Raw genomic sequence first — 12,423 nt, 5'->3', positions numbered from 1 at the left:
GAGAATTCTATCAAACTCTTAAAAACCAATTAGTACCCATACTCCACAAATTAGACTCAAAAACTCAGAAAGAAAGCAATCAACCAGAATCCTTTTATGAAATAAATATGCTCCTAGTACCTAAACTAGGGAAAGATAAAACACAGAAGGAAAACTTTAGGCCAATATCATTAATGAATATTGACTCAAAAGTTTTAAACAAAATCCAGTCAAACAGACTACAGGGAATTAGTTAAGAAATTATTCATTTTGCCAAGTGGGCTTTATATCAGTGCTGTAAGGATGGTTCAACATTAGCAAAAAAAATCAACATAATCATATTAAAAACCAATACATCCAAAACCACATAATTATTTTAATAGATGCAGAAAAAGCCTTTGATAGAGTGAAGCAGTACGCTAAAAATCTTATAAAATGTAGATCTAGAGGGACCTTTTAAAATATATATATATACATATATATGTACATATATATGTATATATATTATAATCATCTATCTAAAACCAAAAGGAAGCATCATATTCAATGGGGATGATGCAAGGGGACCTTTTCCAATAAACATGAGAATGAAGGAAGGATGTTGATTCTCCTCAATATTTGTTGATGTAGCTCTGGAAATAATAAATAACAACAATAAGACAAGAAGAAGAAATCAAAAGTATAAAGAGAGTTAAAGAGGAGATAAAACTATCCCTATTTGCTAATGATATACTTGGAAAACCCCAGAGAATCAGCAAAGATATGAGTTAAAACAATTAATAGTTTCAGGAAAGTTAGAAGCTACAAAATAAGCCCTCAAAAACCATCAGCACATAATAATAACAAAACCCAAAAAGCAAAAATAGAAAGGAAAACTTCATTCCAAATGACTACAAAATACATAAAATAGCTGGAGAACAACCTACCAAAGCACACAAAAGGCTTGTATAGATTCAATTTGGGAACTTAATCTCCTTAAAGGAATAAAGGTCCTGGAAAGAATAAAGAACAGTTTAAATAGATAAAAGAATAGTCATGGCTAGGTCATCCCTATATGATAAAATGACAATACTACCAAAGTTAATTTATACTTTAATGCGATATGAATCAATTACCAAGAGGATAATTTATAGAAATTGATAAAATATAATTTGAAAAAAACAAAAGGTCTAGATACAGGGGTGGGAAACCTGTGGCCTTGAGGTCACATGTGACCTTCTAGTTCCTTGGTAGTGGCCTTTTAACAAGTCCAAACTTTATAGAATAAATGCTTTTATTAAGGGGATTTGTTCTGTGAAGTTTGGATTCAGTCAAATGTCCACACTTGAGGACCTTGAGGCCACAATTTCCTCTCTCCTGCTTGTAGAATATCAAGGGAAATGATAAAAGGAAACAGTGATAAAGGGGGAATAGCATGTCTAGAACTCAACGTATATTTTAAAGCAGCAGTCATCAAAATCATCTGTTATTAGTTTAAAAACTGAGAGAGAAACAATCAGACTCAATAATAAAATATTTGGTAAAATGAAGAACATAAATCAGCTAGTTAAAAAGTCCTTATTTGATTTTTTTTTCTTTAACTGCTAGCTGGAAAGCAGAATTGAGGCTTAGACCAACATTTTATACCAATACATTCTAAATGTATACATGACCATTAAAGAGCATACTGTTTTAAAAAATACAAGAGAAGTAAATCATATGCCTTTCACAGCTATGAGTAGGAGATGTGTCCTTAACCAAACAAGAAATAGCAGTAATTACAAAAGATAAAATAGGTAATTTTGATTACATGAAACTGTAAAACTTTTGCACAAAATTAATGCACCTAGGATAAGAAAGAAAGTGTTCAAATGGGGGGTGTGGGAAGTAAGAAAGTTCTGTTTTCCACATTCCTAGGTGATAAAGGGTTGTGACCTAGCATGGACAGGTTAGAGGTCAGAAACTAATGCACAGGCCCAAAGAGCTGTGTGAGGAAGGACCTATCAGAGAGGAGAACATGGAGTTATATGGCCAGGGGACTGTGTGGCAGGAGATCCAAAGGTCAGAAAACAGTATAAGAAGCCCCATCTTCCTGCACATGTTGTAGTCCTCCTGGAACCCTACTGGGGAGGCTACCCACCCAATCAGGGGGAATGGATGTAAAGATTAATAAAAGCTTTCCTGATTTCACAACAGGCATTGTTCTTTATTTAAGGTGAGCATGTTTCTCACTGTTGGGGGCTTGTTAAACAGGCTCACTTGTAATAGGGGGGATCTTTGTATCAATTTTCCCTGACAGGTATTAACATCTAAGATATATAAATAATTAATAAGTGTATGATTATAGAAATACCATTAGTGTATTATAATTATGTTATAATTATATCTTATTATAATAAATATCTTTATTAAATTATTATATATCATATATATTACTAATAACCATCCTCCAATACTTTGTTTAACTCTTAACTGAACAAGAAAATAGACTATTACAAAAGATAAAATAGATAATACTGATTACATGAAACTAAAAACTTCTGCACAAAATTATGCACCTAAGATAAGAAGAAAAGGGATCAAATGAATATGAACACATAGTTCTCAAAAGAAGTGTCAAGTATTCACAACCACATGAAAGAATGCTCCAAATAACTAATAATAAAAGAAAGGGAAAAAAGGGAAAGAGAAAAGGAGAATGAAAGGGGGAAGGGAAAATGGGGAAGCAAAAAGCAGGGAAAGGGTGAGAATAAGGGGGTAGTGGGAAGGAAAGGAAGCAGTGATAACAAAGAGTCAGCATAGTTTTATCAAGGACAGGTCATTAGAGTTTAACCTCATTTCCTTTTGACTAGATTGGTAAATTAAGGAAATATGATAGTTTACCTACAAGTTAACAAAATATTTTACAAAGTTTCTTGTGCCATTCTTTGTAAAAAAGATAGAGATGTAGGGTCTAGAGAATTTGGTGGATATGAAACTAGAAAGGCTCTGTGCAAAAAATAATTATTAATAGTGTCAAGTTGGAAGGAGTTAATTGAGGCATAGTGTTAATAGAATTAATAATGATAAGCTGGAAGTTTTAATATAATGATCTGTAGTTGGCCCTCTGCTATTAACCATTTTCATTACTGAATGACATGCAAATCAAATTGCATATGACACATCTGGATAGTTAAAGGATAGTTAGCCTGCTTGATGACAGAATCAGGCCGAAAATATCTTAACAGTTTAGAACACTGAACTAAATCTGTGAATATTAACCATAGAAGCCGTAAATATAAAGTGTTATTAAATTAAAGTATTGGGTTAAAAAAATCAACTTTACAAGTACAAAACTGGGGAGACTTAACTAGACGGAATTATTTGAAAAAGGTAACAATTTTTCTCTAAAACCAAGCTCCAAAAATTCTTTTCTCAGACAGAACCAACCAGTCTAATCTTATAGAAATATCAAATCACAGCAATCTTAAAAAAAAGATAGACTATGCAGAACAACTTTTTGGCATCCTTCCCTGTATTTCAATTTCCTCTCTGAACACAATATCCTATTTCACCAATTGTTCCTGGGGGAGAGGGTGGGAGGTGCTTTAAAGGCAAGGAGAGGTGCCAGAAATCTAAATAACTATTACTTTGGTCCTGGATAGAAAGGAAAAACAATCAATCAAGAGAAGTAATGTTGTGTAATAAATAGAATCACCTTAACCTCATCCCCCATTCTATTCTCATCTTTTCCAGTCTTAGAAGATGAAATGATCCCTCTATTTGCCAACACCAACTGCTGTACTTGTGACTTTAATCCAACGTTTTCATTTCCTCTGGGAACTTGCTTCTTTAATCACACCTCTTAACTAATTTTCAGTCTCTCTATTCACTGGCTTCTTTCCTGATGCCTAGAAGCTTAAATAGATAGATCTCTTCCATCTTTAAAAACCTTACCATCCTCTCAAGCCATTGTTTTATTATTTTCATCCCTCTCTGACTCCTAGAAAAAGCTGTTAACCATTATCATTGCCACTTTGTTACCTCCCACTCAATTATTCTCGGGTTTTTGCAGTTTGTCTTCAAACTCCATCACTTGCCTAAGACTACTCTCCACAAATGATAATCAGTTCAAGTGACCTTATCTTAGCCCTGTTCTTCTTGATATTTCATCAACATTTGACACCATCAACCATTCTCTCCTGGGTTTTTGTTTGGGCTGTTCTCCTATCCACATGATTTATCTTTCTCAGGCATCCTTGAAAGGTCATCCTTGTTCTTTTCCTTTTACATGGGTGCATCCCCAGCTGTCTTATGCCCTCTCTTTTTCTCTTTCCAGCTGATTTCATTGGGTTTCAATCATCATCCCAAATACATACAACAAGCTCCCATATCTTCCCTGAGAATCATATTCGCATCTCCAACTACTTGCTAGACATCCCCCCATGGATATTCTGCAGGTCTCCTAAACTCAGCATGAACTGAACTCCTATTGATTCTCCCTAATCTCTTCTGAGTTACCCTCTTTCTTGAGAGCATCTCCATTCTTCCAGTCGCAGAAATCTGAAACCTGGCAATTATCCCCAGTTTTTCCTTCTCATTCCTGTCCTCAAATCAAATTGGTTGCCAAGTTTTTAGGTTTCCACATCCTCTATATCCCTTCTCTCACCACACGTTCCATAGCTTCTTTAACTCAAGAAATCAATACCTCTCTCCTAGACTATTACAATAACCCCTCCTTATTGGTTTCTCTACCCTTACGTCTCCCCTGTGTGACCCATCTTCAATGTAGTCATCAAACTGATATGCTTAAAGCACAACTTTAATCAAGAAGCTTTAGTAGCTCCTTATTGCTGACAGAATAAAATACAAAATCATCAGTTATTTAAAGTTCTTCACAATAGGGTTTCAGCCAGGATGATTATACAGTATCTACCCTGTCCCCAACAGTACACACTTTCTTGTTTTTCCCCTTAAAAGACATTTCATCTCTGACTTCTGGGCCTTTATGTAAGTTGTATTCCATGTCAGGGATCATCTTTTGGAACTTTTATGTTCCTTCAAGGTTCAATTCAAGTGCCACTTTCTCAAGGGACCTTTTCGGATTATCCCAGTTGGTCATGTTCCTCTTCCAACATTTTGTGGCTTACGCTGACAGTGACCAGAATGAAGATCCAGAAAAGAAAACTAAGAAAAATCAATCTGATAAGAAAGAGAAGAACCGAGAGGGAATGGTGTTCCAAAAATCTATAGAGAAGAAAATATCAAGGAAAAGAGGGAGAGGATACACAGAAGTTGGGGACAATGAGGACTGAGAAAAGGCCATTAGGTTTTTATTACATATAAAACAAAGAAATCCTTCATTTCTAGCTGTCTACATGACAGGGAATATTGACCAATAGCATACTGCAATCCCTAGATGGTCTACAATGCTATTTGTTCCACAACCCAAGGACAATTCCCTTAAACTTCTCTCTGTGTCACACACAGAGTCTGCTTAAAACCAAGTAATATGCATAGTCCTATCTTTGGCCTACTACATCACACCCTTTAATTGGAGTAATGAGCAACCATTCCATGACCCCAACCATCTTTAGGAATCCAAAACTTGAACTTCTGATTTAGTTCAACATAATATTTAATGGGTTAGTTTCTAGATGCAATATTTTAAACAAATTTTATAAGCAAACTACAAAGATAGCTACAAAAACTGCTAGTATAAAAATAGACTCTGGAGCATGCATTTATTTAGGACTTTAAATGGTCTCAATCTCCCATCTTTCATCCTGGATGATGGGGAAAGTGTGGTCTCTCCTGAGTTCCTTTCCTCAGCAGATTTCAGAACTATTTCTCTCCTCAATGTGCTGAAGTAGGGAGTCTAGGTCTGGGAAAGAAGTCCTTTACATATAATATCATCATCTCTCAGAAACTTAAAAAGCTTCATCATCTTCCTACCGGTCTAAAGGTAACCACCTGCTGTTTCATTATTTTGCCCTATTTTTCAACATTCTATAACTAGCAGATGGAGCAAGTAAAACATAACTGAATCTTTTAAAAATCAAAAAGCCAATTTCCTAATTATTACAATATATATTTCCCTGGTTAAACATTCACAAGGGTTTTCCTTCTTTCTAGAAGTTGTTTCTCTCACAGAACTCAATGATGGTGAGGCTTCCCAAAGTCTTTTGTCCTTTTCCCAAAGAACACCTTAACTTTTCATCTACAGTGAGTTATAAACTTTGCAATTTCTGTGAGCAATAGAACTCTCCAAATTTCTGGTTGTAGTCTGAGTCTGGAGTAGGATATTAAATTTCAGTGTGAGAGGTGGTTCAAAAAAACAAATTCAAAATTGTAAATCACTCCCTTCCCAAGATACAATAAAGCAGTAAACATTCCTAACTCTCCAAAGAGTAAAAGAGGGAAGTTTAGATGTGTTGTATATAAATTCCATAAAATCTCTACTTTTTAACAATCCCAGAGAGGTGCACCTTAAAAACTCTCACTAGGATATTTTAGCATATAAAAACAGTCAAAATTCATTTCCTTTCCAGTTTGGAAATCTGCATTTGAAAAATTATTCCTGAATCACTACATTGTCTCAGTGCCATAGTTTTCTCCTACCATACATCCCCACTGGTGGGGGAAGGTGAGTGCTTCCCTTTCCTTGACTTTTATCTCTTTTATCTCTGCATTCCAAACTGATCAGAATTAGATTTCAATGAGAAGATGAACGTTTAGAAACTTTCAGCTGAAAAACTCTCACTCCACCACCCTTTTTCCTTTGGCAGATCAAACCACAAGAAAAGGAAGTCTTTCCAGAAAACCAGAAGCAGAATAGAGGCATTGCTAACAACATATGTTCACTATACACAACAATGAACAAACATGAAATTGAAAACTTTTCTCTTATAAAAAACACAGAGCATCAGTCTGAATTTCTCCTAAAATTAAAGGGGTTTTAAGCTCATGTTTCAGAGAGCTGGAAGTTTTTCTCACTCCTAGAGACTCTGCCTTGTCATTTCCACTTCCCTATTTGTTTTTTTTCTATACCTACCACACCATTCTCTGAGGTCTGGAAGGGTATCCAATCTTATCCCATTAGTGGCATTTCTGCAAAACTGCCCACAGCTCTTGTGCCACCACAAAAACATGTGCTAGTATTTCCCCTCTCTGAAGGCAATAAATCAATTCTTCATCTTGGTGTCCTTGTTTGAATCAGGAAATCATTTTCATCCTCCTCTTCACAGTGTCAAATATAATTAGCTAGAGCCATTCTAAATTTAAATATCAAAGTTTTATAAATGACTGACCCTAAACAAGCACTAGGTTTACAAAAGAATAGGTTGGCTTAGTTTTACAGCTATAAGACATGAGGCTCTTGCCCTGTTGGTAGTGCTGATTCTGATTCAGTTTAGTTGAATTGAGAGCTAAGACCTTCCCTTGCCTCCCTTTTTCTCCATGAAGACCATGCCTGAGCGTAGCAAACACAGCCAGCATGGAGAATCTGCCAGGTCTAAGAAGGCAAGAAGCTGCCTTGATGAGTTAAGGGAATGCCAGGGACTGAGTTACTACTGCAAAGCCTTTTCTTATTCATAAACAGAGAAGCATTTTTGTTCTAATTGCCTACATGACAGGAGCTATTGATTAGCTGCATCACATAATTCCATGAAGTTTATGATCCTAACTGCTCTACATCCTAGTGATTTCACTTTGAGTCACAGATCCTGCTCACAACCCAGATAACAGATGTAACCTAAGATGCTTTAAAAAAAATACTAACTGGTTAATTGAAAGAAAATGGGATTTAGAATTAAATGGTCTTGGGTTCAAATCCTAAGTCTGCTACTTACCAGTTGCATGTATGATCTTAGCCAAATCACTTAACTTAACTGGGTCACTTTTCTCATTGTAAAATAAGAGAGTTGGACCAGATTATCTCCAACATCTAATCCTTTGAAATACCACAAGTCATTTTTTCCTAAATAAAAACACATTCTGTTAAAAGATTTGTCCCAAATATAACTTGTACTGTGTAAAAGGATTATATTTCTGTTTCAGGCTTGTTAGAAGTGAGCCTATCTAACAAGCACCTAACAGTGAAAAACATGCTCATCTTAAATAAAGAATACCTGTTGTGAAATCAGGAAAGCTTTTATTAATCTTTACATCCATTTCCCCTGAATGGATGGGTAGCCTCCCTAGTTAGGTTACAGGGAGACTATAACATGTGCAGGAAGATGGGGCTTCTTATACTGTTTTATGAACTTTGGATCTCCCACAACACAGTCCCCTGGCCTTGTGACTCTCTGTTCTCCTCTCTGAAAGGTCCTTCCTCACACAGCTCCTTGAGTCTCCTCATTAGTTTCTGACCTCTAACCTGTCCATGCTAGGTCACAACCCTTATCACCTAGGAATGTGGACAACAGAATTTTCTTACTTCCCACAGGCCACAATTAAATTAAATTCAACACTTAATTGGAAAGCTTACTATTTATAAAAATAAAACTGACATTTTATGAATTTAAAAATAGTCATAGGTTTTATTGATTTTTTAAAAGATTATAAATGGTAAAGTTATTTAAGGCATGAAAAGTATCTTCTTTTTCCCCTCTTTCCCTCCACTCTCCTTTCCATGTTTCTCACACAGTGGCAAATGATGCTAACTTGCTATTAATATATACACTTTTCTGAAAATTATCATAAAGTTCCTTCTGTAGAGGAAACATTAACAATATAATTTTTCCCTCCAAATATTCCATTTGACTAGTACTATAGTTTCTCAAAAATTTTAGGACTTCTCTTATTCTAAGGTTTCTTACTTGAAAAACACACCTAGAATTTCATTCACCAAAATTAACTTTCTCTTGAAAAGCCTTCATTCACAAGCATTAAAGCTTCCTTTCTTCTCTTCACAGGAATGACATGCCAAGCCCGTAGTTCCTATGTAACCAGTGAGATCCTGTGGGGTTACCGCTTTACTCCTGTTCTGACACTAGAGGATGGTTTCTACGAAGTAGATTACAACAGCTTTCATGAGACATATGAGACCAGCACACCATCTCTCAGTGCCAAAGAGCTGGCAGAATTATCCAACCGGGCTGAACTGCCTCTGAGTTGGTCTGTGTCCAGCAAACTCAACCATCATGCTGAACTGGAAACAGAAGAGGAAAAAAACCATGAAGACCAAACAGAGAGGAACGGTGATGTGACAAAACTAGAGAATGAATCCAAAGTTTAAAATCTTGGGTGGAGCATCCCCTTGTCCTCATACAACCTTTGTTTATTTCTTTCTTTTCCCCTCATTTAATGTGTTTAAAAAAAAATCTTCAAGGTGTGAAATATCTGCCTGCCCATTCTCAAATACAGAGTTTCACAAAGCAGTCAAAGACCTAACAGCAGTGGCCTCTGTAAGTGGTCTCCTCTCAGACTGTCATACTTTCAAATTCTTGTAGATTTAAGCTGGAGATGTGCATGAGATCTGTGATACCAGGTTGCTTAAAAAAAAAGAGGGTCATATTTAATACCTGGAACATGAAAAGCCATCTCTGGTGCCTAATCATTCTTATAGTGAGTAGAGAGAGTAGCTCTAAATTGTATATATTCCAGCAAATTTCACAGATAGGGTGATGTGCTTGCCAAAATGGGCATTGCCTTTCTAAAGCCGTTATGTTAAAAACCTACAATTTAACAAGACACTGTACATATGCCTCATGTAATTTTTTTCTCTTCACACTTAGTAATAAAACCCAGCATGTACACAGGTACTGTAGTGAAGACCTTCTAAATAATGTACATAGTTGTGCAACTTAAGTAGGTTTAGACATCTAACTTTAGAAGTAATTACATGAAGAAAAAAACCTACCAAACACTGTATAGTAGGCATTTCTGTTGTATTTCTCAAATTATTTTAATCCCCCTTTATTATCTGGCCCTTTGGTGCATGGCCCTCTTCAGTGTACCACACTGGCAGCTATTTAGGTCACCTCAATGTTTCTTTACTGATCCTTTCTAAAAAGCCATAGGTCTGAGGGGAGCTGGGCTTAGGTAGTGAAGAAACCACCACAGCTTTACAGATATCTTACGAAATATTTATTAAATTAGTCTTTTTTTATTAGAACAAGGCTATCATTCTAAGATAGCCTTCATCTACCAACCTGGTCTGTGGTAGCTTCTTTGGGAATAAGGTTATCTCCCACATTAATACAGCTTCACATTAGCCTTTTCCTTTAAAGTATAATAGCTTGGAGAAAAAAAAATTTTCAAAACTTTTAGCGTCCAAGTGGTTCCATCATAACCACTGGAAAATTTTGAAAATTGATATGCTAGCTGTGGGCATGCTAGACCTTAAGTTATAGGATTCCATGAAAGGATTTCATGAATGACATTTATTAAAGTCATTAATCATTTTATTGGTTTTTGAATGCTAAAAAACAATCTCTTTATCTTCACTTCACACATACCCCTTCTTCAACTTCCAGATGTTTTCCTATCACTATTCACATAGAACCAACATAAAAGAATATGGCAGCCACAAAGGATTTGCATCTGGACTTTTTTCTCCCTGAAAGATTCACAAATCAAGAACTAGATTATTAATCTGCATCACCTTTGAGAAAATATTTCTGGAATTAGGTAGAAGGTCACACATCTGACCCCAAAGTCTCCCTCAATCAAAACAAAAGAACTACAGCCTTAATTTTTAAAAATGCATGTATATATCTTATCTGCCTAGTCTGAAAAGAAGGATACACTTTTTTTTAAAGTATTTTTTGTACAGAATATTTGAATTATAAAGTGACAAATACAGACATACACAAAAAGAAAAAAAAAACTCAGGAGAAACCTAGTGGGCAGGTGGAAATTTTGCACTGTGACAGATCTTTCACATTAATTTCACATCTATAAACTATCTGTCCCTAAACACAGTGGCCCATCATACTTATTCATTCAGTGGATGTGTTCATTTTCAGCTTTTACAGCTGTGCTGTTTGAGATTTTGCATCATCTAGGTCAAAAGAGATCAAAACTGTTTCTGTTCCCTCTCGTCTCCCCATTGGAGATGCATATTCCTTTGCTACATAGGAGTGGGGGTGGAAGTTTTGTCTATTATAAAAGACTTCATAGAGAAGCAGGGTGTGGTTCTCCCAAAGTAAATAACTCTGGAGGCAAACTAGAGTCTGTCTTCACCTACTCTGGTGGGTCTGCTCCAAGATAACTTTTTTCTTGCCCTTTACTTAAGTGAAACAAAGCTGTATTTGCTATTGGCCGTTTCTCTTTGCTGGAAATGCCAAGGCATTGAATATCTATCTATTGAGTACTCCTCTTCACACATCACACTGCAAATGTAAGGCTGTCCTCCAGGAAGAGAGAATTCAGTATTTCCTGTGCTAAAGCAGTTTATATGACCCTCAGAGGGAGAACCACCCTCACCAATTTCAGTGGTATCAGTGGTAGCCTTATAAACAGAGTGCCTCATAGTGAGGAAATAACCAACTGTGCCCATAAGGCTCAATTTCTGTGTAGCAGCCTTGGGTTTTAGGGCAAAGCAAAGGAAGCTGTGATCACTAGTCCATCCCCACTCTAACTTTTAATTCTCAAACACCTTCCTAGTTGGCTGAGTTGAAAGAGCAGCTCAGGGCCCTAATGAACTTTTACATGCCCTTTAGCACAAATAAAAAAGAGAAAAACTTTATGCCATTGAGGGCATGTGCATGTGTAACTTCTATTTTTGTGACTGTGGTACTTAAAACTTAATGTCTCTCCCTCTCAATGTCTTTGGTATCAATGTAGTATGAGACAGAAAGTTTACCAAATCTTTTTTTTTTTTTTGTAACATGAGCTTTCTGGGCTTTAAAAGGGGAAGCTTCACAGAAACTTTGTACTAGAATGTCCCTATCAAACAGCCTCTATTTTTCTACAATTATTAAGCAGTTTAACAATGTATTTTGTGTCAATTACTTCAACTTCAGTATCAAAATTTCAGAACTAAATGTTATTAAGACTGAATTTTCCAAGTGGCAGTATTGAATGGTATTTTTCAATGACTATTCATGCTACAATTGCTATCCATTCTACTCTTTACCCAATATAAAAAAAAATATGCTTGATTTAATGTAATTTCATTGCAAACAAGGGTTGCTCCCAAATTAATATTTTGGTTTTGTTGATTCATTTAGGTTAGTTTTTTTAGGAATTTACAGAGAAGTAGGAGACGAGGCTAAAATATCATAGAGTGTCTGTTCATGTTCTGACAGAATAAGGCTCTGAATGAATGTCTCCTTACCAAGCAGGGGTTTTTGGAATAGATTTCCCTCAAGATACCTGCTAAATTCCTCATATTCTCATACCCACCACAATATGCTTCACAACTAGAAGCAAAATATGTTCATTTTTAAATTGACTTTATGTAACTAATAAAAATGTTTTCTGTTGTCCTCTGAGAGAACTGCTCTGTTTCACTTTTTAAATTTTTCAAATCAGTGTAAA

The 12,423-nt window shown here is 35.8% G+C and overlaps 1 protein-coding gene across 1 annotated transcript in view; it reads left to right on the top strand.

The window, feature by feature from the left end:
* KCNJ6 (potassium inwardly rectifying channel subfamily J member 6) overlaps positions 1-10,178 on the top strand; it is a 100,721-nt gene extending 90,543 nt beyond the window's left edge. Inside the window, exon 2 of the mRNA XM_072614982.1 lies at positions 8,853-10,178. Within this exon, the coding sequence (XP_072471083.1) occupies positions 8,853-9,175 (323 nt within the window). The 3' untranslated portion in view covers positions 9,176-10,178. The remainder of the gene's footprint in view (positions 1-8,852) is intronic.
* The last annotated feature ends 2,245 nt before the right edge of the window (positions 10,179-12,423 follow it).

This window comes from Notamacropus eugenii, chromosome 5 (genome assembly GCF_028372415.1).
Source record: "Notamacropus eugenii isolate mMacEug1 chromosome 5, mMacEug1.pri_v2, whole genome shotgun sequence".
Classification (NCBI taxonomy): Eukaryota; Metazoa; Chordata; class Mammalia; order Diprotodontia; family Macropodidae; genus Notamacropus; species Notamacropus eugenii.
Note: the sequence above shows the minus strand (reverse complement) of the source record. Positions and strands in the feature narration are given on the sequence as shown.